The sequence below is a fragment of the Pygocentrus nattereri genome, chromosome 3 (assembly GCF_015220715.1).
Source record: "Pygocentrus nattereri isolate fPygNat1 chromosome 3, fPygNat1.pri, whole genome shotgun sequence".
Classification (NCBI taxonomy): Eukaryota; Metazoa; Chordata; class Actinopteri; order Characiformes; family Serrasalmidae; genus Pygocentrus; species Pygocentrus nattereri.
This window is the reverse complement of record NC_051213.1, coordinates 12,905,693-12,932,246: the sequence shown is the minus strand read 5'-3', so window position 1 is coordinate 12,932,246 and position 26,554 is coordinate 12,905,693. Positions and strand designations below refer to the sequence as shown.

The 26,554-nt window shown below is 41.2% G+C and overlaps 1 protein-coding gene across 3 annotated transcripts in view; it reads right to left on the bottom strand.

Annotated features, from left to right (window-relative positions):
- The window catches only part of pard3aa (par-3 family cell polarity regulator alpha, a), a 521,056-nt gene that overhangs the window by 329,460 nt on the left and 165,042 nt on the right, over positions 1 to 26,554 (bottom strand). For all 3 annotated transcript variants that reach the window (XM_037537061.1, XM_017704401.2, XM_017704387.2), the window contains exon 3: positions 13,517 to 13,700. In XM_037537061.1, coding sequence (XP_037392958.1) covers positions 13,517 to 13,700 — 184 coding nt within the window. The remainder of the gene's footprint in view (positions 1 to 13,516; positions 13,701 to 26,554) is intronic.

Sequence of the window (26,554 nt, the reverse complement as noted above, 5' to 3'; positions counted from 1 at the left end):
ACACTCTATTTGGATGGCCCATTGTAGATTCTTTATAAATGTTCAGTATATTTTTCAGCAACATTCAACTAAAGAGCCATTAAAGGCAACTGACTGTGAAGGTGAGTGTTACTTGGAAGGTTCACTCTAGGTGTTTTGTAAATGTTCAGTCATCCTTTAAGTAACATTCAACTAAATATCCATTAAATTCATCTGAACTTCAAGGTCAATGTGAAAGAGTTTATTAAATCTACCCTTAACCCTAAACCTAACCTTAAATTTAAGCTCAATGCAAAGCTGTCTACAGTGCTGCATTTCGAGTCCAACTAAAATACATGTGTCTGTATGTCATGGGGCGTCATGTGGTGATGTGAAAATGAGGATATAGAGGATGACCTTTTGCATAGGAGAAAATAAAAAAAGAACAGAATACAACGGATGTAAGACATATGAAGCTGATTAGCCACATCCAGTGAGGAAGTCTAACAAAAAGAAAGCAAATTTATTTCAAACAGGCCCTTTTTTCCTTGTTGACCGGACATTGCAATCCGGGGCGGGAGAAGGCTTCAATCTGTTCTGCAGTGGGATTCCACCCTGTGAGCTTTCAAGTGTGATCAAACCAGAAAGAAAGGGCTCCACTTGAGAGAGCCCAACGCAGAGGCACAAAGAGGCGCCTGTGGGCCAGAGGAAGGGTCTTGGCAGTCACTTAAACAGCCCCAAGCTGAGGCACCATGCTCCACAGGGTGTGGGTGTGAAAGCCAGGTCAGCAATGCTGAGAGTAAGGAGGGATCCGAGGTGAGCCGTTTCAAAGTTTGGGCCAAAGAGAACTAGCCAGGTCAGCGAGGTCAGAGAAAGCAAGCAAATCTAATTAGACGCTATCCAGAAGAAGAGTTCTATCATGATTCCAGGATCTAGAATCCCCAACTGTGATGTCATTAAATGCCAGAACTCACACTGTGATGTCAGAGGAGTCCAGAACCCATTCCCCTGTGATATCACTAGGTCCCAGAACTCACACTGTGATGTAACTGGGGTCCAGAATCCCCATTGTGATGTCACAATCTTCCAGGACTCGTGCTGAATAAAACCAATTTGTTTCATTCTAACATAAGCACATCAAAGTGACTACTGTTGTCACAACGCAATTAATCCCCTACTGTTGCTACTATGACTCAGTCTAAGTGGATAAACACAGAACAACAGGGATCATTCATGTACACACATCATATTATTATTTTTTTTTTTTCCTTCAGTGCGCATAAGTCTTGGAACACTTATTTTCAAGAAGGTAAACTTTACCTCAGGGAGAAACAAACATATTGAAAGCAACAAATAACCTGAAAAACAATCAACACAAAACCAATTCCAATGTGCCTGCAGTGGGGCAACAGCGTATACAGCATTTCAATCAATGAAGCTAAAATATCTGCCACGGCACCGCTATTAAGCAGAGGGATTCAGGTTTCAAAGACGCTGTGGTGATAAAGGAACACAAGCAGCATGGCTTGTTAAAGCCCTGGACACCATCACATCAGTTAGCCTTTAGCTTCTAAATGGAACACAGCCCTGTACATGGAGCCAAGTACTAAAATAATAACATGAAAAAAAAAAAAAAAAGGGCAGGGAAAATGTTTTCTCAAGATCAAAGTTGTGATTCTGAAGCCAAAAAAGCACTAGCCTTAATTACCTTCAAGTATTTTTTTTTTTCTTTGGAATGAAAGGTTTTGGCTTTTGATAATTATGTAGACATAGACTCCAGACATGTCCAGTCTGTGTAATGTAATAAAATGGGTGGGTCAGTAAAGCTAGAGGAGAAAGAAAAAAAAAAAGAAAAAAAAAAACATCACCCAAGAGGCTAGGTCAACATTCAGTATCAGCAAATTCCAGTAAACTTTCCCATGTTTCTTTCTGTCCTTGGAGCCTTACCCAATCAGGAAGAATAATTTGTGTCTCTGCGGCAAAGTTTATTTAAAAATAAAAGTGCTCCAATTAGCTGAATACAATTCACAGTGCTACCTGAACCATAACTACCACCTAGCCTGCTGAAAGTGCCAGAGGCCACATACAATAGTGTGGATTTTAAGTACAAATTTAGTGTGTTAACACTTTCGACACACTGTCTACAAAATTTGAAGGTCCCTTGTTCCTCAAAGCAGCACAGCATGCAGGAAGAAAGCATTCATTTGCTGCGGGACATGACTCCTTGCTCTATGCTAATTAACACTTTGGGGACCACCAGGGTTGTTCATCTCAGCCACTTCTGCTATTCAGATATTCACAACAACCAAACACCCACAACTACTAGCACTGGAATATTCCAGTGAGAACATGTTTCACATTGTTGAAAATTAACACTGAATGTTTATTATTGGTTTATTATGTGCAGCTAGCTTAAGCGGTGATTCAAACATGACTGCTTGGTTGATTAATGATTTACCTTTGTGTTTTAAGTGTATGTTTTGAACACAGTACTAGTTAACCTACAAGATGTTAATTTAGACTTACCATATTTTAGTTAAGAATACTTCCATATATGGTTCTGCTTAGAGGTTGCCATTTTGCTTAATACCAGCTGCCTTTGTCTGCAATTCCACTTTGCTTAGTCAAAATGTACAAACTATGCACGCTTTATTCAAATGTCAAATAAAGCAAATAAATGCAAAGAATTTGGCAATGCATATCTTACACTGACCACTAACATTTAACACTATTGATCATAAGCCCTAAAATCAGCATAGCATGATAATCAGTTCACTTCCTGCTACTAACATTCAATATCACATAAGTAGGTAGCACAGGGAGCTAACTTAAGCCATACGAGACTTGTTTCCTACCTAATGACAAATATAGGCACTTACCTGCACCACCCAACCATACAGCACCTCAAAAGTGGGTGGTATCTAAGCTAGAAGTTGGAAATGAACCATTTCAATTTATGTCTGAGGAAGCTAAAAAGCTAATAAGTCATTGTAATGGGATTTTACAAGCAATAGATTTACTCTCCCCAGAACTAAAGGGCTACTCTAACTGGACTTCTAGGCTAGTTCTGCAATGTCCCAATTTCCTGCCTGGCTACAGCGAAGTCAGATGGGGAATAAAACGTAAAAGCAATTGAACCACAAGTCATTTAGGAGGATAATGAGAGGTCTGAACAGGGCAAACCCCAATTAGACCCCCTCCTGCCCTGCAAAAAAAAAAGAAAAAAAAAAAGAGTACAGTCAAGAGAGGAGCTGCAGAAGAGAGAAGAGAGTGCATAACTGAAAAGTGGGGAAAAAAATCTCCAACTCCAAAGTTCTGCCTACTAACGTGAACACTGCACATACACTTGCACGCACCCAAACATCATGTGGGTGTCTCTTTGTGACGGGGCCACAGGGACTGGTGGAGTCGGAACACAGATCAGATCTTTGCCTTCGTTTGCATTCACGGAGCAGTGCAGCGCAGAAGCGTGAGCAGCTTTGTAGTGTGCGCTTTGAATTAGGCTGCTTGAGTTGCACGGTGTGGGCTGAATGCTGATGACTGGGTGACAACGCTAATGAACCCGCACACGCCTCCGTAGAAGAGCAGCTCCAGAGAGATGTGCAGCACTTTCTTCAGACTTCAGCCTGTCAGGGACTGAGGCGGAGCTGAAGGAGAGGAGGAACCCGTAGGTGATCAGGAGGAATGATGTATGACCTGTGATCACACTACATCAACGCACTGCAACACGCAGATTAAAAATGTGTGGAGAAGGAACAGGAAGAGGGATGATGCAGTCCCAACACAGCGTGAAGTTCACTTCTAGTCAGTGAGCGCCTTTAACTCTTTACTAACTGTTTACATAAGCTTGCTATCTTGACTAAGACATACACTGTCTGTCAAAAGATTAGGGGCCCCTACACTTCTGAAACAAATAAGGATATTTTCTTTGTTAACGTACAATAAATGAGCACATTAAACACTGAGAGTTGTGAGTAATATGGACAAAAATATATAACATGGTATAGATAAAACTTTAGAATGTTTGGGTATATATTAGGGGTGTAATGGTATGTGTATTCATTCAGAACGGTCACTGTACAGACGTTACATTTTGGTGCATGCAGACATACAATTGAGAATACAGGGTATACATGGTAAGACTGACAAACTTAATGCAGAACCGAATTTCACAGGAATTCCACCCTGAAACCTTAAGCTGTAGGCCGTTAGCAAGTTAACAGAGGTAGTCTGCAGAAAACCCTTCACAAATGCAGTACCATCATATCTTGTCACACCAAACAGTTGTGAGGTTGAGTTGGAGGTGTGTGAACAGTGAGCAAGAGCTGAGAAAAGTAGCTAGTGATGTCAATAAAAAGAGATGGGGAGAAAAAGAAAAAAAAAAAAAAAACACAAGCTGATTGTTTTACAGGCGAAGGAAAAAACATATTTTACTTTCAAATGTAAATTTTTTACAAGTAATTTTGTACCATTTATTTTGGTCCTTTTTTCATGAAATTTTGATACAATGTAGAGGATAGTAGGAATTCCCAAACCATTAGCTGTAAACCATATATGCTGCTAATGTCTTGGTGCCAGTCACCACAGGGCAGCTTCAGATGTCTTATAGAGTCCATGCCTCAGTGGGTGGAAGCTGTTTTGGGGACCCAGATTGGAGCACCAACAGAATTTTTTTTGCCTGTGATCAAGCAAATATTAGCTTGGAGGCAAGATCTTCAGTGTTACTTCCAACCCACCAGGTTTTGATCAGCAACAACAGCATAGTCTAGTTCAAAAGCATAACAATTTAAAGTAAAAACAGCATTTTGTCACTACAATATATTATTACATTGAATGGGATTTTTGATAATCCTCTGTAAAACCCATTCAACCTCACAACAGTGGCTATGAAAGAATTTGAGGGTCAATTTGATTATGACCCTGTATGAAACAATTCAATGCATCATGACAGCTCAAATTTCACCACAATCAGATTATTATGGTATGGTTCAGAATGATTAAAATCACACAAATACGACTGACTGAACTATAGCCATTTATAAACCATAAACCATTTTAGATGCTTTAGATGCCAGAATGTTACTCCTGGTCCATGTAAGGTGGAACAGAAAAGTCAAACAAAAGCTGGAGTATAAGAAGTCAACTTTGAATAAGAAAAATTCTCCAAGGAGAAAAAAACTCCAGTTCTCATATGTAAATCCTGTACTCTTGTGACTCCAACCATGAGGTACTGCTTGAATCTCAAAATTACTACAGTCATTCACACTATCAGGACCAGCTGGTCCATGGCTTACTGCTTGCCTACACCCTGAGAACCTTGTCTAATGCAGCCGAGTTAGGCGGCTTCTTTTAGGCTGTATGAGAGGAAAGTGCTCTGATGTCCAAGTTAGGCTAAGACTAACCACAAAAGACTAGCCACCCCTTTCTGTCCATAGCCTTGAGAACAAAGTGAACTCCCTCAGATGCAACAGACTAGACAGTGATTGAGAGTGATCAAGGATCTGCTGCATTTTCTTTTTCATTTGCAACGTGAAAGAAACATCCCTGGCCAAGCTGCTTGTTAGCATGGACAAAACTCATACCTGTGGAAGACCTGTGTACTGACTATTACTAAAGGCTAACCAGTTTTGTTTTGGGAAATAATGAATAAAATATCACACATGAAAATGTATATGATAATAATTAATAAATATATAGCTAAAAATAAAACAAATAAAAAATGTTTAAAAACTTAAATTAACATGAATAAGAAACAGAATAAATAAAGAAAGTCAATGAATGCACTGGAGAGAAATGCAAAATACAAAACACTTTTTCAGTGCATTCCTGTTTAACATTAGCATTAAGTTATTGCAAACCACAAACAAACACATGCTCATTTATTGAAAACATTTTGAATTTTGAAAAGCTAGTTGTCCTAATTTGTTTGACAGGCAGCACACACACACACATCGCACACATTCACATCCATACACCCTCCCATCCCCTAGACACACTCACAGTGGGGGTTTTCCTGCCTGCGTGCGTCACACTTCATTACTGGATCGGCTCTTTATCCATTTAACAGTGTCAACGGCTACAACAATTAGCCATAATAAGCTTTAGATTAAACTGTGGCACTTTTATGGTTTTATGACTAATAGCTTGAATTAGGCAAGCCTGCAGCCCACACAAGCAATGAAGCCCAACCTCAGTCCCTCCCTCTCTCCCACTCTTTCTCTCTCTCTCTCTCTCTCATTCCCACTCTCTCTCCCTGGGTGTTCATTTGCACGCTGAGTTTCTAATGGAAGAAGCCTGAATGATTAAGAGATGCCATAACTAATAAACTCTGACTCTAACTCACTCCTGCAAAGGCCTTTCAATGTCAGAGAGTGCTCCTCTGCGATAAGGCCCAGGCAGATACAGAGAACCCACAGGAGAGTGAGCGCTCAGATCCGCATTTACGAGCCGCGGTTTCCTTTTTAGCTGCTTTTGTGAGATGAACAGCAGTGAATGCAGGCAACCCTCAGAGAGAAACCTTTAGTCCACTCAGTGGTGAAGAGAGCAGCTGAGTCAAAACAGACCAAAGTCAGCCACTCACACTGATTCCATTCTACATATTAATGTCTGCTGATGGCATCAGAGAGCTCAGCTCTACAGCAGAAGACTGAAGAGAGATGGAAGAAAAGAAACAGAAAAAAAATGAGAGATGGTGAGAGGAGAGAGAGACCATAAAGACAGAGAAAACAGAGAAAGAAGAAAGAAAAAAGAAACAAGAAAGAGAGACAGCAACAGAAAAAGAGAAAGGAGGACAGAGAGAAAAAGAAAGAAAACAAAAAGAGAAAAAAATAGCACAAAGACAGAGAGAGGGAAAGAAAGAAAAAGAACAGAGACAGAGAAAAAGAAAAGAATCAAGAAAGAGAGAAAAAGAAAGACAGAAAGAGAAAGAGAATGACAGAGAGAGAAAAAGAATAAGGATGAAAGAAAGAGAGAGAGCACCAAGACGGAGGAAGATAAAGAAGTGTGTAATTAAGTTGAATGAAAAAATAATAACTAAAAAGAAAAAGAAAGCGAGAAATGCAGAGAAAGAGAAAAGAGCGATACAAAGAAAGACAGAGAGAAAGAAAAGGACAGAGAGGGAGAGAGCAAGAAAGTGAGTGAATGAGGAAAAGAAAGAGACAGAGCATAACATGGGGAGAAAAAAGACAGGAAAAGAGAGACAGGGAAAGAGAAAAAACAAGAAACAGTGAGAAAGAAAGACAGAGCAAGGCAGAGAGACAGAAAGAGATACAGACAGAAAAAGAAAATGAGAGACAGAGATCAGAAGAAAGACAGCAAAACAGAAAAAAGTTAGAGAGAGCAAGTGTGCACAAGATAAATACACAGATAGAACAGAAATCAAAGAGGCAAGAGTTAAATTTACAGTCATGGAGTTTTTTGTTCATCATATCTTGATCTGATCTTGACCTTCTGTCTTTCAGTGTAAAATATAATAATAATATTGTTAAACAGGGATGGCGTTCTCTTGTCTTCCAGACAGCTCCATGACCGCACTGCCATTGTAGGACGTTGCTGTGTCCCTCCGTGTCCACCTAATAACTTCTAGCAGGCCTTGATCCAGAATAGATGTAATTGGGGATGAAGGGGTGGGGGTGGGAGGGGGGGGTTCAGGCAGCAAGCCACGAAGCAAATTGATTAGCTAAATGGCGGCCTGTCCGCAGGTGTCCACACTTTTCCCCGCAGGCAATCTCTGAATGGCCCCGGAGCCTGTGTGTCACTGCAGACAGGGTGTGCCTCCCTGCGTCTGTCCCACCACTCATATTCCCAACAGGACACGCACAGCCTTCAACTACACTCCCACAGCTACTACGATAGGCAAACACTGAGCAAACAAAAAAACACCCTCCGAGATCAAATTGTGATCAGCAGGGACACTATGGCAGGACTTTTACACAGCTATGAATTTGTTGGTTCTGGTGATGGTTTGGCTGCTAGTGTTGTCATTGGTTAGTAAACAAAGTCTGTTTAGTAAGTGATTTTAGGGAGCAGCTAGGGGGACTTTAACCTTTAACCCTGAAGGTCGGCATGCAGGTTGTAAATAAATTCCTTTGTAAAATGTCTCTCAATGTTCGATTTTTTTTAAAGGCTGAAATCACCTTCTCATTCACCGGTTTCTTGTTAAAATTTTTCTGTTCTGCCTTAAATGGTGCAGCAGTTACATTCTGGCACCTCAGGTACCATTTAAGGTGGAACAAGAAGCTGGTGAATGAGAAGCTGATTTCGAACGTTGAGGGACATTTCTCAAGAAACTGTTAAACTTTTGAGGAAACGTTTCCTGCTGCAGATGTGAGAAAAGTGGCTATAGCTGAGCTAAAGCTTAAATCAGAGCAAAGTAAGCTCACATTTTCATTTGGATTATATTTTCAGCCTATACTAAGACATTAGCACATCCTGAGACTTATTTGTAGCCAAAATGGTAAAACGGACATAGTGCTGTGGCTCACAAGGTAGTTTAATTTTTGTTGAAAGGACAAAACTGCTCTTCTTAACATTTGGGTTGTCGACCCCACTGAAATCACCACTAAACATACACTACATTGCCTTTACACGCGTATGAAATTGAGTGACATCCCATTCTTAATTCATAGGGTTTAACATGACATTGGCCCAACCTTTGCAGCTATAACAGCTTTAACTATTCTGGGAAGGTTTTCCACAAGGGTTAGGAGTGTGTTTATGGGAATTTCTGACCGTTCTTCCATAAGTGCATTTGTGAAGTCAGACACAGATGTTGGACAAAAAGGCCTGGCTCGCAGTCTCCGCTCCAATTCATCCCAAAGGTGTTCTATCGAGTTGAGGTCAGGACTCTGTGCAAGTCATTCAAGTTCTTCCACACCAAACTCGCTCATCCATGTCTTTATGGACCTCGCTTTGTGCGCTGGTGTGCAGTCATGTTGGAACAGGAAGGGGCCATCCCCAAACTGTTCCCACAATCTGCCGAAGTATTAAGAGTTCCTTTCACTGGAACTAAGGGGCCGAGCCCAACTCCTGAAAAACAACCCAACACCATAATCCCCCCTCCACCAAACTTTACACTTGGCACAATGCAGTCAGAAAAGTACTATTGTCCTGGCAACTGCCAAATGCCTCAGCATCCGCTGACCCCGTTCTGTCATTTTGCGTGGCCTACCACTTTGTGGCTGAGTTGCTGTCATTCCCAGCCACTTCCACTTTGTTAAAATACCACTAACAGTTGACTGTGGAACATTTAGCAGTGAGGAAATTTCACGACTGGACCACAGTTGACTGCTCCACAGGTGGCATCCTATCATGCTACCATGTTGGAATTCACTGAGCTCCTCAGAGCACAAATGTTTGTAGAAGCAGTTTGTAAGCCAAGGCGCTTGGTTTTATACACCTGTGGTCATGGAAGTGATTGGAACACCTGAATTCATTGATTTGGATGGATGAGTGAATATTTTTGGCAATATAGTGTACTTAACTAATTAGCAAGGATATCCACCCAAGCTCATGATTGACAATACTTCAGGTTAACATTTAATATTCTCACAATATTGACAAAATCTTGACAAAACCTAAATTAAGAAAAATAATGGCTGGGAGGCAGGAGTTATACTAGAGTGAATGTTGGTTGGTACAGACTGTGGTTCAAACAACATATATGCATCTCAATGGCATAAATGATAGAATGTCCATTCTCCACAGTTCATATCATCAGAGTTTTGCACTGCAATAACGTGTCATAATACACTGGTGCACCCCCATTACTTAGCCTGACTTTCACAAAAATATGTTTGATGAGAGAGAATGAGAACGAGGGAAAGAGAGAATGAGGATGATAATCTTAAGAGAGACAGGTGAAGTAGTAATAACCACATACACAAACATACATACACACACACACGCAAATGCATAAAGCTTCATACAGCATGCTCCCACCAAACTAGAATACAGTGGAACCTCTGGAAGGCCCAGTGAAATTATTCTGAAATTACTTTATTTTCTCTAGCTTTTCTGCTGGAGAACTGTGGAAACACACAAGTTGCAAATTGAAATAAATGATGTGGAATTAGTGGAAGCTGTGTGATTTAATAACGATAACTGTGCACCTCTGTGACAGTAACTAGCGGTAACAGGGGCCTTTTTTATTTATTTTTTTTCCAAAATGCAATCAGGCCTCACTTTACTTTCATTAAGATTCAGCGGCAGACAACAATCTCTTAAAAATACTTAAAAGTTTTATCTTTCTACGTGTTTCCAGATTATGCTTTCATGCCAGGCGAGTCAAACTGGGCCTCGATTTCACATAATTACACGCAAATTACATTCATTACTGCAATTTACATCTCATCTCCAGTCCAATTATTAGTCGCTTGACCTCATCTGCATGTGTTTTTTAATATTCAGGCATGCGAGAAGAGGGAGAAAGAACAATCAATAGGTATTCGGGTGCTGATGATTCTGAATAGCTGTGATTGTGTACCAGGGTGAGTGTGAGTGCATGTGTGCGTGCATTCATGTGCATCAGGGGGTTGGGGATGCTGTAAATGCACTGATTTGAGATACTCTTGATAGTAATGGGCTTATCCTCATTACTGACTACTGCTTAATAATACCATCATAAACAAGCTTCAACGTTTTAAACACACACACACACACCCGCAAGCACACAGGCAGTCAGCTAGGCTTAGAAATTATATTCAAACTTAACCCTTGTTTGTTTGTTGAATATTCAAATATTCAAATATAAAGTAGTGTAATGTTAAATGCATTAGACTTTAAGAAAAGATGTACAACTAATCCTGACTAATTTTGACTGAGAACTCATAAGACTTTGTGAGCAGAAGGAAAAATGAAAGGAAAAACAATGGGGAAAAAAGTGAGCTGTATCTTACTTATGTGACAGCAAAGGTGTGGCACAAAAATGCAGCAGCACTCAGAGGACCGTATTTTATGGGGGATGTCAACAGGTTTTCGTGTTGGATGAGTAACAGAAGCTGCCTCTTCAGATAAGCTAATGAGCTAACAGAGCTAACTAGTGTCACATTGGATGCTGATGAGGACTTGTCATCTTTGACATGTAGGGTATTTTTTTTCTGTGCACGATGTACAAATATGTTATATTGTTATTGGTGCCTTTCGAGCCATGTTCTTCATGCGAATAGGAAAAAACTGTTGTGTTTCACAGAGTTTTTAGCCTGTATATTTGCTCTGTCTTCTCATATATAGCAATTTTGGTATTCGAGTACTAGAGTATCTAGGCACATACCTAATTTTAATACACAAAGAAAATAAATAGGTGACATAACACAGTGGCCATATTTTTTTTTAACTCAAATGTTATGTCTCCTATGCCTCCTGCCCCCTAGTGTGTGTGTGTGTGTGTGTGTGTGTGTGTGTGTGCATTCACTAGCATGCATGTATGTGGGTGTTTCACTGTACAGATGGGTTAAATGCAGAGGTCTAATTTCAGTGTGCAAATGGTTGTAAATTCAATTTAATTCACTAATATAGACACATATAGGCACATACATAGAGATGTACAGGCAGCCAAACATACACAAACATACATGCAGGTACATGCAGACCCACAAGCACAAACATGGACAAATTCATGATCTATTACTGTATAGATGGAGGAGGGCAACCCCAGTAAATTAGTTGCACACACATCATTTGAAGGCTTGAGAGAGTGAGTGAGTGAGTGAGTGAGTGAGTGAGTGAGTGAGTGAGTGAGTGAGTGAGTGAGTGATATAAAGAGAGACCAAAAGAAAGTGAGAGTATAGAGTGACAGAATATGAGAGAAAGGGAGTAAGAGAAAGAGAGCGAGTCAGTATGTGTGTTTATATGTATACACCAATCAGGTATAACATTATGACCACCTCCTTGTTTCTATGCTCACTGTCCATTTTATCAACTCCACTTACTATAAAGGTGCACTTTGTAGTTCTACAATTACAGACTGTAGTCCATCTCTACATACTGTGTTAGTCCTCTTTTACCCTGTTCTTCAGTGGTCAGGACCCCCTGGACCCTCACAGAGCAGGTAATATTTGGGTGGTGGATCATTCTCAGCACTACAGTACCACTAGTACCTGTAATTGTAGAACTACAAAGTACACCTATATAGTAAGTGGTGCTGATCAAATGGACAACGAGCGCAGAAACAAGTGGGTGGTCATAATGAAGTGCTCTGTTTAAACTTCCTCCACTGTCCATCACAAAGCCAACAGCAGGAACAGAATCAATAGTCACAGTGTCATATCTAATTATATTCTCAGCTAAAACACAGGGACTATTCATTTGATGCCTTGGTCCCAATGAGCACTGGAATAGGCTCCATCACCCCTGTGACCCAGAAGGATAAGCAGCTTAGACAATGTATATGTGTGTTCATTTGAGCAAAAACTGTTTTAACACTGCATCAAAACCTTTACTGCCTACACATTTCTGCTTTTAATCTCCTCTTCATTAAAAATATGAATCCTTAATGCTGCTGTGGCATGATCTAATACCTCAAAAATCATTGACTGTACTTATTGTGTTTATATCTCAACTGGCCTTTTTAAATATGCAAAAATAGGCATAGACATATACGTCAAAATTCAGGCATGTTTTATTGTTACTCTGATTAAATGTCAAAAGTCAATAGTAAGCTTTTCAATAGTAACGCTAATAAATTATTTTACTGTGGCATTTGCAAGTAACTACTGATTATAATAATCAGCGCAGGAACACCTAATCATGTTATTTCTTCTGTCCTTATCTGCTGTCACCCCAAAGAAAACAGGGACTACCTGCCTGTACCTAAGTTACCTTACAAGATCTCCCTCTGCTGGACTTGAAAGAGCAGTAATAGGCCAAATCGAGGGGGCAATGGCATGGAAACATGTGAAACTCCTCATTTAATATTACATGTATGTGTCAACTAGTGCAACACTTCCTTTTAAAGCATGCATCCACGCTTCAAGCGCATTCACTTGAAAGACAACATGAATTAAAATTGGACAGCTGAGAGATGTACATAAAGAAGAGGAAAACAACACAAGCAAACTTAAAAAACTGCCAAGCGTGCTTAACCTAAATCTTAAAAATTCCCAAAAGACTGTGGCTGCAGACATGCACTCTCAGACAGATGCACTCTCAGCCCCAGTGACAGCACATGCACATACATGCACTCTCTAGCACAATGGCAGACAGGGCCCAACTGCACGTTAACTTTTGGCTGCTTCTGCTTAATGATATCACCACAACCCATAATGAAATATTATATATATATATATATATATATATATATATATACACACACACACATTTTTGTATTTAAATTCTATAAGGGGGCTACGCACCTAAGATTTTCACCCACTTTCCACCTGTGTAAACATGATGTGACAATAAACGTGATTTGATTTGATTAGAGATCCTCTCTGTCTCTCTCCACCTCTATTCCTCCTGTGACTTCACCTGCCCTCTCAGTCTCGTTTGGGAGGTCAGTCCTACTAGCCTACACAGTTCAGAACTCGGTGTGTGTGCGTGTGTGTGTGTGTGTGTTTCTTACTGGTTCGCAGTGCTGATGGTGTAACCTCGATCTCACTACTGTTGTGGTAGGGCTGAAAGGCTGAAGGGCTGTTGGAGCTCAGCTCTCCTCTGCTGAACACGTCCGGACTCTGACTGCCTGTGGAACTCGCACTAGTCCCATCACCTCCATGATGGGGGTCCTGCTCTTCGTACACTGCTACCAGCTAGAGAGAGAGAGAGAGAGAGAGAGAGAGAGAGAGAGAGAGAGAGAGAGAGAGAGAGAGAGAGAGAAAGAAAAAGAAAGAAAGAAAGAAAGAAAGAAAGAAAGAAAGAAAGAAAGAAAGAAAGAGAGAGAGAGAGAGAGAGAGAGAGAGAGAGAGAGAGAGAGAGAGATTTCAGATATTCATATATATAGATTGTTTAATGTACTAAACTATTGTCACAAAAGCCTGTTGGTCTGTTGTAATTTGATAATGATTTCTCACTTATAGCTCATTGAGAAATTATGTTGAAAGTGAAACTTGAAAAAAATGCTAAGAAGAGGAGATATTTTATGACTTGATATTTCCGAAGTGCTGACTTGAATCTGATGAAACAGAATGTAAAATGAAAATAAAAATAATATATTACATGCTATGGTATTACTTACATTCTTATGGTATTACTTACATTATGTTATTGTACTTAAATAATACAGCAATAACTCCAGACTATCAAAGCATCCACATTTACATTTACACTATGCTATCAATTTGTCAATATTCAGAGTGAAAATGACACTACTAAAATCACACACATTCTTGAACCCAACCCATCCAAAAAAAAACCCCCAAAAAACAAAACAAAACACACAACATGCAACAAACTGTCCACGGTCAAAACAAGCCAATTGTTTCACATTGCGCAAAACAGTGAGGCATTGTTTCCCCTGGTGGACTAATAGGACAGTTATATCTGCCTGCTGGGGTTCAAACTGACACAGAAACATTAAGTGCAGTAACTGCATGTAACACCCTCCACTGACTGTTCCCTGCCAGCAAAGTCGATGCTGGTTTATAAAGAGATTTTACATCAATCTAGACTCCTGCATGAGCCTGCCCGGGTGTGTCCAACTGATCTTTCAGTTTTGTTGTGGTTTAAGCGCAGATGCCACCTCTGTATAAAGATGTATCCTATGCCAAGTAACAGGGCTCAGTGTGATGCTTTCACAAGAAATGTTGTTTAGTGTGGAATGAGTTACTGCCGGGGAAAAAAAAAACATGATATACAAGCAGTGACTGGAAGTGCTTTAAGTAGAGTAAGCTAGTTATAACATAGGACAGTAGGCATGTTTCAATGTGTTTACTAAGTTAAACTTTGGGCATTGCAAGTCAAAATAAGTTGCACCATACAAACTAGTTTTGACAATGAGCTTTGTAGCTACTATAATATTTATACCTTCACTCAATGCGGGGCCTGTCATGAGCATTAAATGCCTGCTTAAGATTTGCATAAATAATTGGTCTTCTTTATTCATTGTATGCAATTATTAAAAGTACAAGCCTAAATTGGTCAAATTAGCCAATCAGCCATCTCCTTTTCTAGCTGCCAAACACATAACAGACATAGGTCTGATAAACAAACACTGCTGCCCTCTAAGTTGGCATAGCACCAGTCAGAAGTTAGATTTTTTTATTTATTTTTTTTGTCTCAAGCTAATGGAGTAAAATATGCCCAATTCACGTTCTGCTTGCTGCCACAAATAAATGCTTGTGAAAGTGGACAATTGTGAAAATAACTGCAATTAGCTTAAACAACTGTGATCAGCGAATGTGATTATGCATTAACTGTGACAGGCCTTGTAACTGTGGCTTAAAATAAAACTAGTAAGATCAAAACAAATGACACAAACAGAAGTGAGCATAACCAAACCAATGAAATGGAACAGAAAATGTTTAATTTCATTACTACATACATGCTGTGTGTTCGGGTTTAACTCTCAACTCAATTTCCCGTAACATTAAGGTTTTAACACCATAGTGGCAAAACTGGATTTTGTAAAATGATCAACTGAAACAAAAGACTGTTAACTAAGGATACATGAACCGAAGCCTGAAAACGTTTGTCTAATTGGTGTTAGCTAGAGGCACACACGTGCACGTTTTCCTTTTTTGCATTCGTCCATTTTTTTCCCCACATTCATCTCGACTTTCAGAAGGAGCCATTCTTATGGTACTCCTGCCAACATGCTGGCAGTGCCCAGGTTAACACCTGTACTGCTCTGTGCCACTGCCCCACCTGCTGCCTGTATCCCTGCCAACTGTGCTCACTGCCAACACCAAGGCACCAGCTTAACCCCATGCTGCCAATGCACACACATGCACAAACACATACAGCTTTAATCCAGAGAGAAAAAGAAGCAGGTAAGAACAGAGAAGTTTAGGAGCTGGAGAATGGAGGCAATGTAGGCTTTTGCTCTACTCATACAGTCATATATCAGGTAATTATCAAGCACTACTGGCCCTGAATACACCCAGCATGCTCTGTAATCCTGTCACGGCTCCTGATAAAAGTGGAAAACTGGAATGAGAAGTTAGCAGGTGAGCTTTTGTCTCTATCCACCTCACCATCATTCATCTGCATTTATCTTCGCTGGGGTGTGTTTACAACGATAGAGGGAAAAACAGCGGGGGTGAGGGGGGTGTCACATAGCAGAATGCTACAGTGAAAGGCACGGTGTATGAGTTTAGATGGAAAAGACAGAAAGAGTCGTGTTTTTGCACAACCTGTTTATACAACCCACCACACAATAGCAGATACATCAGCACACAAACAGGCTACAGATCAGAGCACTTCACTTCTCTCTCAAATTCTCTCTAGCACATTCTCGCTCTCTTTCCTGTGCTCAGGCACTCCTGTGTTTGTGTAAATGGTTTACGGAGGGTTCAATTCAAAGTGATGGCTCATTTGTTTGTGCAGCCCAATTAAAGAATATGAACTAAACTTAATCCAATTTGTCTTTTAATAGATTGAAACAGTTGGCATGGGTCCCCAACATTAGTCTTTTCTTTTTTTTTTGTCCCCCAAACTCTAACCTACTTAAAAATCACACTGTTGAATGTAATTCTACTTAAAAGTGTGTAAGAATGTTATATTCAAAACGAATTAAGAGGTCATAACACATTCTATTATCAGACGTGATAATTACAGGCATCCCTGAGCGCCATGTTTCACTGAAATGTTCGCAGCAGTCCCTCCCTTCAAGTCTGCATACAGATTCAGAATTAACGCATAAAAACTAAAATAGGCAAGCAGTGCAATTCTGTCTGTAGTAATATTCAAGGCTAAGGGTGGCTGATATGGCAGTAATATTTATAGTGCATTATTTTAAGACGTTTTATGCATACATGATATACATCATGGTACATAGATTTGAAGATAAGTTGGAAAGAACAAGATGCACCACCATAATGATACATTTCTTACTTTATTTTACTTCAACACTTTCAGAAAAAATAAGGAAAAAAAGGAGAGAAAAAAAAAAAAATCTAAAATGAATTAATAAAATCATTGGCATAATGGTCTGACATCCATTCAGCCACTTGTTGCTATGCAGTTACTACATACTGGTTATGGTTTACAAGCTCTGTATAGCTGATATAAATCTCACTGAACTTTTGATACATGCAGTCCCTCAGGGAACTACAACAGACTGTACTTTCTGGACAGTAAGGGTTACTATCCATCACCCCTCATACACAACCCACCACCACCTTTTGCCACTGCCCCCCACCCTTAAGCCATTACTTGGCCCTTACCAGAACCTTGACATTTTTTCAAGGTTTTCTCCACAGCTATTGCTAACCTGTACATGCAATGGCCCCATCCAACATTACAGATAACATGTTAAGGGGCATCTTATGGCCATGAATTATGATTAGTTGACATATTTAATTTGATAATGTTTATTAACATCTACCAGTTTTAAGCAAGTACCCCTTTTTTTAAGAAATACCCACAATAACACTGGAAAAATATTTAACTTTCGAAAGGCCACATTTTGAGAACTGCTTTTCTACAAGAACTTTTAGAAATTATTCACGATATACTCTGAGGTTAAAATGCATGTAATTTGCGCTCTTAATCATCACTTTTGAACAATTTCTCTTGAACTTTTATTCTTATAGTATTGGTCTTTGGTCAAACTCAGATATCAATACTGAAGCTCTAAGTGCCTTCACACATTGTGTTTTTTTTCCCCCCACAACTTTTGACAAGTGGATATTTAAGTACCTTGTGCTTAACATTTACACACTTGCACACACATCTTTTCATCACGCTTCCCTTGCATGCTACACACACCCTCAAACACTTCTCTCAGCTCAAAGCCCTTCATACACACATCAAGCCGCTCTTGTCATCAAATGGGCCACTGTTTAGCCATCATGCAGCATTTATGACTCCTGCTGTGGCTCTAAACGGACTCCAGTTGCGTAGAGCAGGCAGCCTCTCCTCTCCCTTAAGCGTTCTCCGCTCCACTCAGAGCAGCTCAGAGAGTCGAGGGAGGGAGGGCACCTCCCTCAACCTTTCAGAAGCTGAAGAGGAAAAACAATTTTCTATGGCGTTTTTCCAGAGTAAAAGTGAGATGTGAAACTGCATTCAAGATGTTTTGGCCTCTTCACCACACAACTTCATTAAACCTTAGAAGCTGAAGTTACCGCCAGCAATAACAAAAGCATGCGGTAATTTCACATAGATTAGCTCATACGTGTAAGCTCATTGAGAGTAGAGAAATTCTGTTAAAAGTGTAAATTTCAAATGTCCAAATGTTCTTGCCATTCACAAGTATTAAAAATACATACATTTAAATGTATGTGTGGTTCACTCATAACAATATCACCAGGGTATTAAGGACATCACCAGAAAAAAAGAAATTACACACCATCCAGGTAGAAGCTTGAAAAGAATGCATATACACAGAAATTGTCCAGGTAGTAAACTTGGACATTTATTATGATTTAATAACTCATTTGTTTTTGTAAGTAAAAGGAGATATTTTATTATGACTTTGTTGTGTATATAGTCTAGTTTTCCTAACAAAAAACACCGTTTACATTTTTGCACTGTATTTGGTAAGGGTGTACCAAATTCAACATAGTATCGAAAATAAACTTGCATCTAAACTTAAAATGCTCTCGCCAAGGCTCCCCTCAATCTTTTCTGATGTCTCTCGTGTATCTTTTTTTTCAAATCACTGCAAAAGATCAAATCCAGGAATCTAGATGCATCATATCAGAGTAAAGTTGGTGGATCTTACAATGAATGTGCTTTTTTTCTCCTAAAGTTGTTCTTCAAAGTCTAGGTGTTGTGATGTTTGTTTGTTTTTTTTTTAATCATGGGGCAAGGTGGCAACCCTCAGCAAGCAAAGTTCTTTTGAGAGCTTTTATTCATCCAAACCAAATTAATATGTATACTGTATAATTAGAGCTCTGTAGAGTTAAGATATTTTTAACACCTGAAATTAAGATTAAGTGGCCCTTATTAGTCCCACAATGGGGAAATTTCACCTTTGCATTTTACCCATCCATGCAGTGAAACATCACATACACACTAGTGAATGCACACAAGCTCAGAGTGGTGGGCAGCCCTATCTGCAGCACCTAGGGAGCAGTTGGGGCTTAGATGGCTTGCTCAAGGGCACTTCAGTCACATGCTGTCGAACCAGCAACCTAACGGTCACAGAGCTGGTTCCCTAACTACCAGCCCACGGCTGCCTCCCATATATGCATACATCAATATGTGCATTGTTTTGTGCATTATACATGCACATAACCTGTCTGTATGAAGCATATATGAACAGAATTTAGGCACTCTTTAATTTTGCTATATTGTATCATATTGAGACACCAATGCATCATCGTCATCATCATCATCATCATCATCATCATCATCATCCGCTTAGTCCAGATAGGTTCAAGGCAGCAGTTGAGAGAGCAGAGAATCCCAGATGACCCTGCAACTGTCCCCTGCAACTTCCTCCAGCTCATTCACGGGGACCCCAAACCGCTCCCAGGCCAACGTGGAGATATAATCCCTCCAGCGGGTCCTCGGACAACCCTGGGGTCTTGTCCCGGTAGGCCGTGCCTGGTACATCCCCACCCGGAGGCGTCCAGATCAGATGCTCAAACCACCTCAGCTGGCTCCTCTCAATGTGGAGGAGTAGCGGCTCTACTCTGAGCTCCTCTCAGATGACCGAGCTCCTCACCCTATCAAAGAGTGTAGCCTGCCACCCTGCGAAGAAAGCTCATTTCCGCCACTTGTATCCGCGATCTCGTTCTTTCGGTCACTACCCACAGCTCATGACCATAGGTGAGGGTCGGGATATAGACCGACTGGTAAACAGAGAGCTTCGCTTTATGGCTCAGCTCCCTCTTCACCACTACAGTCCAGTACAGGACCACATTACTGCTGCCGCCTGTGCCAGCCTGCGGCTGATCTCACGATCCCTCTTTCCATCACTCATGAACAAGACCCCAAGATACTTAAACTCCTCCACCTGGGGCAAGTCCTTTCCCCTTACCTGGAGTGGGCATGCCATTCTTTTCTGGGCTAAGACCATGGATTCATACTTGGAGGTGCTGATGCACAAACCAACCGCTACACACTCAGCTGCAAACGACTCCAGTGAGCGCTGAAGGTATCCATGTGATCCAGCTAAAAGAACATCATCTGCAAATAGCAGAGACGCCACCCTCCGGCCTCCACACATAATGCCCTCTTGACCCGGTTATGCCTTGACACTCTGTCCATGAATATCATGAACAGGAGTAGAGACAGGGCACAAGCCTGGCGGAGTCCAATGACAATACTGAAAGAGTTTGACTTAATGCCAATATACGAACACAGCTCTCACTCCGGGAGTATAGAAATTGAATGGCCTGGAGTAGTAGCCCCGGCACCCCATACTCCCGGAGGACCTCCCATAAGATCTCAGGGAACACAGTTGTAAGCCTTCTCCAAGTCCACAAAACACATGTAGACTGGGTTGGCAAACTCCCATGCCCCCTTAACAATTCGCGATAGGGTGGAAACTGGTCCATTGTTCCATGGCCAGGATGGAATCCGCATTGTTCCTCCTTAATCTGAGGTTCACCTATCGGTCAGAGTCTCCTTTCCAGCACCTTGGCAAAGACTTTCCCAGGGAGGCTGAGCAGTGTGATACCCCGATAGTTGGCACACACCCTCCGGTCCACTTTTTTAAAAATGGGGACCACCACCCCTGTCTGCCAGTCCAAGGGTACTGTTCCTGAGGTCCATGCAATATTGCAGAGATGTGTAAGCCATGACAGCCCCAAAATATCCAGAGCCTTAAGCATCTCTGGACGAATTTCATCCTCCACTGGTGCCTTGCCCCTGAGGAGCTTGTCAACTACCTCAGTGACCTCCACCAGGGAAATGGGACTTGACACGCCAGAAGCCTCTGGCCCTGACTCCCATAGGGAGGCATGTCTCCCAGATTAAGGAGTTCCTCAAAGTGCTCCTCCCTCTGACCAACAATATCCTCATTTGAAGTCACAGTTTCTCCACCCTTGCTGAATAAAACTTGGGCGCAGCCACCCCAACCGCTCCTGAGTCGCCGGGCAGTTGTCCAGAACCTCCTTGAAGCCGAACGAAAGTCTTTTTCCATGGCTTCACCAAACTCCTCCCATGCCTTGGATTTTGCTTCTGCCACTGTTGTGGCTGCCACCTTTTTTGCCTGTCGGTACCTATCTGCCGGTAGTCCTTCAGGCCATCCAGTCCCTAAAGGCCTCTTTCTTCAGCGTGACAGCCTCGCTCACTATCCGTGTCCACTAGGGGGTGCTTGGGTTACCACTCTGACAGCACACACAAGCTTTTGGCCACAGCTACACCTGGCAGCTTCCACAATGGAGGTTTTGAACAGGGTCCATTCAGACTCCATGTCCCCTACCTCCTCTGGGACATGAGAAAAGCTCTCCTGGAGGTGGAAGTTAAAATCATTCCGAACAGGGGCGTCCAACAGTCGCTCCCAGCACACCCTCACTATTTGCTTGGGCCTACCGGGTCTGGCCATCAGTCTTCCCTGCAATCTGATCCAACTCATCACCAGATGGTGATCAGTTGACAACTCAGCCCCTCTCTTCACCCAAGTGTCCAGAACATATGGTCCCAAGTCAGATAAAATGACAACTAAGTCGATCATTGATCTTTGACCCAAGAAGCTCTGGTACCATGTACACTTATGAACATCCTTGTGTTCGAAATTGTTGTTTGTATGGACAACCCATGCCTGGCACATAAGTCCAATAATAATTCACCATTCGGGTTTAGATCAGATTTATATATATATATATATATATATATATATATATATATATATATATAAACATAAACATCAGCATAAAAAAGGTATTTGTACTGTGGAAAAGTTTGCGTAATGCGACTTTCAAAATGATTCACAACTAACAGTACCAAATTCAGCCCATCATTAGTTTCCATCCCTGGGGTGAGATTTAAAAAAAAAAAAAAAAAAAAAAAGCACACCATGAGTCTTCCATCTCCACAGCTGTCAGTTTTTATCCTCCTACAACAGAGTCAGAGGGATTCAGTAGCAGACTGCAAAAAAAAATGAGACGGAGGAAGAAAATCTGCAAATGTGCAACCATTTCACAATCTCTATCAGCTTAGCAAACACTGAGGAGTTTCACAGGTCTAAACAAGTGCCAATTGGGTTTGAGTGGCACTATTTACTTGAGTACAGCACAGAATCACTCAGTGAGAACAGAAGAATCATTAATTTGACAGATATCTAAATATTTAGGTCTTATCACTGCTTCTGAATTACTGAAGTCACCAACATACACATGTTGCTAGGACAGCGCATCATTAATGCAGGTTCTTGTTAATGCAAAACACATTGTCAATAAATTGGTAGTGAATAGTTGATGATTAAATTATTATTAAATTAATCCATAACTGGTTTCTCTTACAGTATGACAGAGCCTGATGGGCACATTTACTTATATGTATTTTTTCTCTTTTGCTCCTAAATCTCTGAAAAGGTACGCATGGTTTGGTTATTGCTCATTTACGTCAATAAAAAAAAACTAAATCAATAAATGCATAAAAACAAACAAAAAAGTGCTTCATTACTAATGTAATTATTAGTGACATCCTGTGTCTTTTAGAAACCACTACACGTAGACAGAAACATTTATGACATTCCAAGTACAATTTATGGGCTCAGTATCGGACAAGAACACTTTTCCCTCAAAATGTAACAAAATATATCTCCACTTCCAAATATATTGGCTGGCAGCCTGGGGAAAACTAACTCTCATATCCACTGTTTCTCATCCATGCCTATGGACAGAAGAAGATAATATTGGGCCTCTGTTGCCAGTTAGAAGTGCCTACTCATCAGAGAAGCACACACACATATATACTTCTGCGTTCTGCAAATTAGCCACGGTCCCTCAGAACCCATGACAATTTTCAGTCCAATTTCCCCGTTCTTTCTGGCAGCACATGCTGCCAAACGTGGCTGAAGAAGTGTTGTGGCGATTCGGAGAGAGAGAAATATTCAAGCCCCTCTGCGTAGCTAATCACTGAATGGCATGGCGTCCTCGTTCACACTGAGAAACGTTTGTGAAAAAGTACACTTGAGGGGTCTGAAAGCTCTAAAGTGAAGCAGCAGCTGATAGGAGTGCTGGTGGAGAGCATCCTGGTGAGACATCCTGGCTATAACTTTGAGAGTGCTAGACTAGGGCTAAAGTCAGAGAATGCTTATTCAAACTCGTGCACACTCTAACCTTCACCCATTACCAGAGAGGGAGAGAGAGTGGGGAGTAGGAGAGTGAAAGCAGGAGGGGAGAGGGAGCGAGAGGGAGTGAGAGGGGATAAGACTTGGGGTGAATCTTGATGATGCCTTTCATGTAGGCACTCTTTGATCTTCTAGCCTGAGCCATTGGGGGGAAGTGCTGGGTGATTATAGCAGGGGCCTGATGTTCGATCCTGTTCTATTAGATATTGCGGCCCAGACAGCCTGTGATCAGCCAGATCACGCTGGCATGGAGACTGGCACCTTTAACTACATACAGGAGTCCAAAAACCAATGCAAGCACCAACCCTCAACACAATTCTTTTTACCAGGAGACCGCTGTGGTCATTAGAACAGGCAGAATCCACTTCAGCCCCCATTCTAATCCTGTAACGCTCGAGTCAGAACAGCAGAAGCAGTAATCCAAAACCATCAGGGCTCCTCATTCACACCTAATGGCTCGGACAGCAAACAAGATAAAACCAGAGGGGAGAAAGATTTTGTTGCAACACCTTCAATTATGCTGTGGAAGCTACCATCAACTTTCCTGCCGGTCTATATTACATGCCCCACACCCCAACTACAGACCCAGAGGACAGACAGGGATTAATAAAGTTTTATTTTCCATCACATTCTCAACCTTAAACCCCACTTCAATGGGAGCGTGACCAATACAAAGCATACAGAGTACTTCACCTCGACTCCATTAGCCGCCTGGCTTGTGGCAAAAATGGTTAATTGCGTTGATAAACGAGCAGTCAAAGTTTCCTCACTTTGCTGACTCTTGTTGAGCAGAACAACAATCGCTTGGGGCAGGATTAGCGGGAGTGAATCATTTCCGTTCAGTTTGAAGCCTTCCTTATACAGCACCAAGGGGCGACAACATCATCTTTGCCCACAAAACGCCACAGAATTGGCTGTGGATAACAACTGCAACGCAAAACCCTTGCTGCACAAGCACCTCACCCAAGCAAATAACATAAGCAAACAAGGGAGTGCCTAGAGCAGAAATGAACTATAGGAAATCCCCTTCTTCAGCAGGTTTAAACATTTAGCGGGAATTAAACAATTAGCTTTTGGCCAGTAGAAAATTCCCCATCCAGGTTATCCCACCAAGATGCATACTACACTGAAACATCATCTCATTGTCTCCAACTACAGCAGACAGATTCTCTTGAGTTTCAGCCTTGGCACTTCAGAGACGATGATTTTGTTTCATCTGTGCTTTTGAAAGAATGAGGGCAAAAGTTGAAAGAAAATGTGCTCCCCTTCACACTCAAACTTTTTGACATCCACTCACATCTGAGGTGGTATTTAGCAGCATAATGATATTCAGTCCATGGCTGAGATATTAATGCTAACTAGGATGATCTGTCAGTGTCTTTTTGATGCGTCTTCCTAGCCCCACAAACTAACAAGGAGAAAAAGTGGAGAGAACATTTTAACTATGACAATCAGAATTGAAGTTTTGCTCAAGCTTTTTCTGATTGCACACATGTCTTTCCATGACAAATATTCATGTTACAAGTTACACGCATAATTTAGTCATAATGAAGTCGGTGGTACTAGAGCACAGTTAGCTGCTGTGGATTTTCCAGGCTGCCAAAGGCAATCAATTAGATTGATGATTAGAGGGCCCCTAATCAATTAGACAACGTTGGCATTGTAATCCACTCATACTGCATGGTCCTAAGTTATGTTGAATGAATTTTTGGTGTTCATTCAATGACTAATAGTGTAAGATTAGTTGTTCTGCCACAGTAAGTTAGCAGTGGGTCATAATTCTACTGCCATGATGGCTCTCCCTCACTAAACCATTCTGCCAAATGTCACAGTATCTCTCTTCTTTCTTATTAACTTTTCATCCACTCAACAAACATGATGGCAAATAACAGCACAATTCAGGATGCACAGGTACACACCAGCCTCCCCTCCAAATGCTACTCTCCTGTATGAGAATGTGGTCAGATATAAAGCTGATAAAAGTTTCATAACTGAAAATGTAGGAATGGGAGTGGGGCTTAGTGAGAGTGCCTCTGTAGGCCGTGTGTGTTGGAATGCATTAGATTCAGGCAGTGTAATGGGCATAATAAACCCTCTGAGATTTGCTGCACACCTTCACATCAGCAATGAAAATAAACTGCCTGGCTAAGAACTAGAGATGCTTTTATGACTTAAGAGTTTTATCACTGCAACTTTTGCTCTTCTAGTCCAACTCTTCAGAGCTGTTCTCTTTTCAGCACACCTATCACAGCTCATATTTACTCTGCCCAGAATTTGTCATCATTTATGCTGCAAGGGCATCCTGGAAGGAATAATATTTCATCTTCCTCAGCTTTGAAAAGTTGAGAAAACCAGCTTAGCCCACCGCCTCCTTCATTTCGGCATCCAGGACTATCCTATTCATCCTTTAATCCATCCATGCATCCATCCTCACATCCATCTTTCCCTCATCCATCCAACCATGCTCTCTAAACCCTAATTTGTCAAAGTGATGCAGACAACTATGTGAAGAGTTTGATCAAAAAAAAAAAAAAGAGGTCCTCTATCTGAGCAGACCTTTTTGCTCCAAGTTATGCCGTTATGCAACGTTCTTAAGCTGAAAAGTAAAACACGAAGAAAAGTGTACGGGAACTTTTGAGGTCACGCAAAAGTCTTATCCACAGTTGAAGGTCTTCGGTGTGAGGCTAAGCCCCGTTTGGTCATGCTTTAGTGAACACTCATCACACTTCAGCTTTTGAATATTTCATCATTTTATCCATCTATTATTTCCGCAGCCAGGCCTTCCTTATGCACTAGCACTGAGTGCTTAGCACTGTTCCACTTCTCGTTAACGCCATCAAATATTCAGCCAATAGGGCAAACGCTTTCCGTCATTTCCCAGGTTAATGCATATTTCAAAACTGCTGCCACAATGGGGACCGTACGCTCCACAATTCAGCCCTGTTGGGAGTGACCAAGCCTCAGTCAGGACAGCCATGAAACATCACATCCCCAACTAGAGATGCTACAACATTTCAAACTCGAACGCAACTTAGTTGCTCAGTTATGTGAACTGTGGTATATTTGCTCATATGCAAAATGGCTCCTTCGAAAGCAGGCACATGCAAGAAGCAGCAACTTAGTCTTCTAAACATTAAGTCAAGATTCTTTTTCTCTTACGCTTTATTATTCGCTAAGACCTGGATATGGTGAGGCAGGTTCTTTTTTCCTCTAGAAAGGATGAAAAGAGAGGGGTTAGCTAGGGAGGCAGAGATGGCT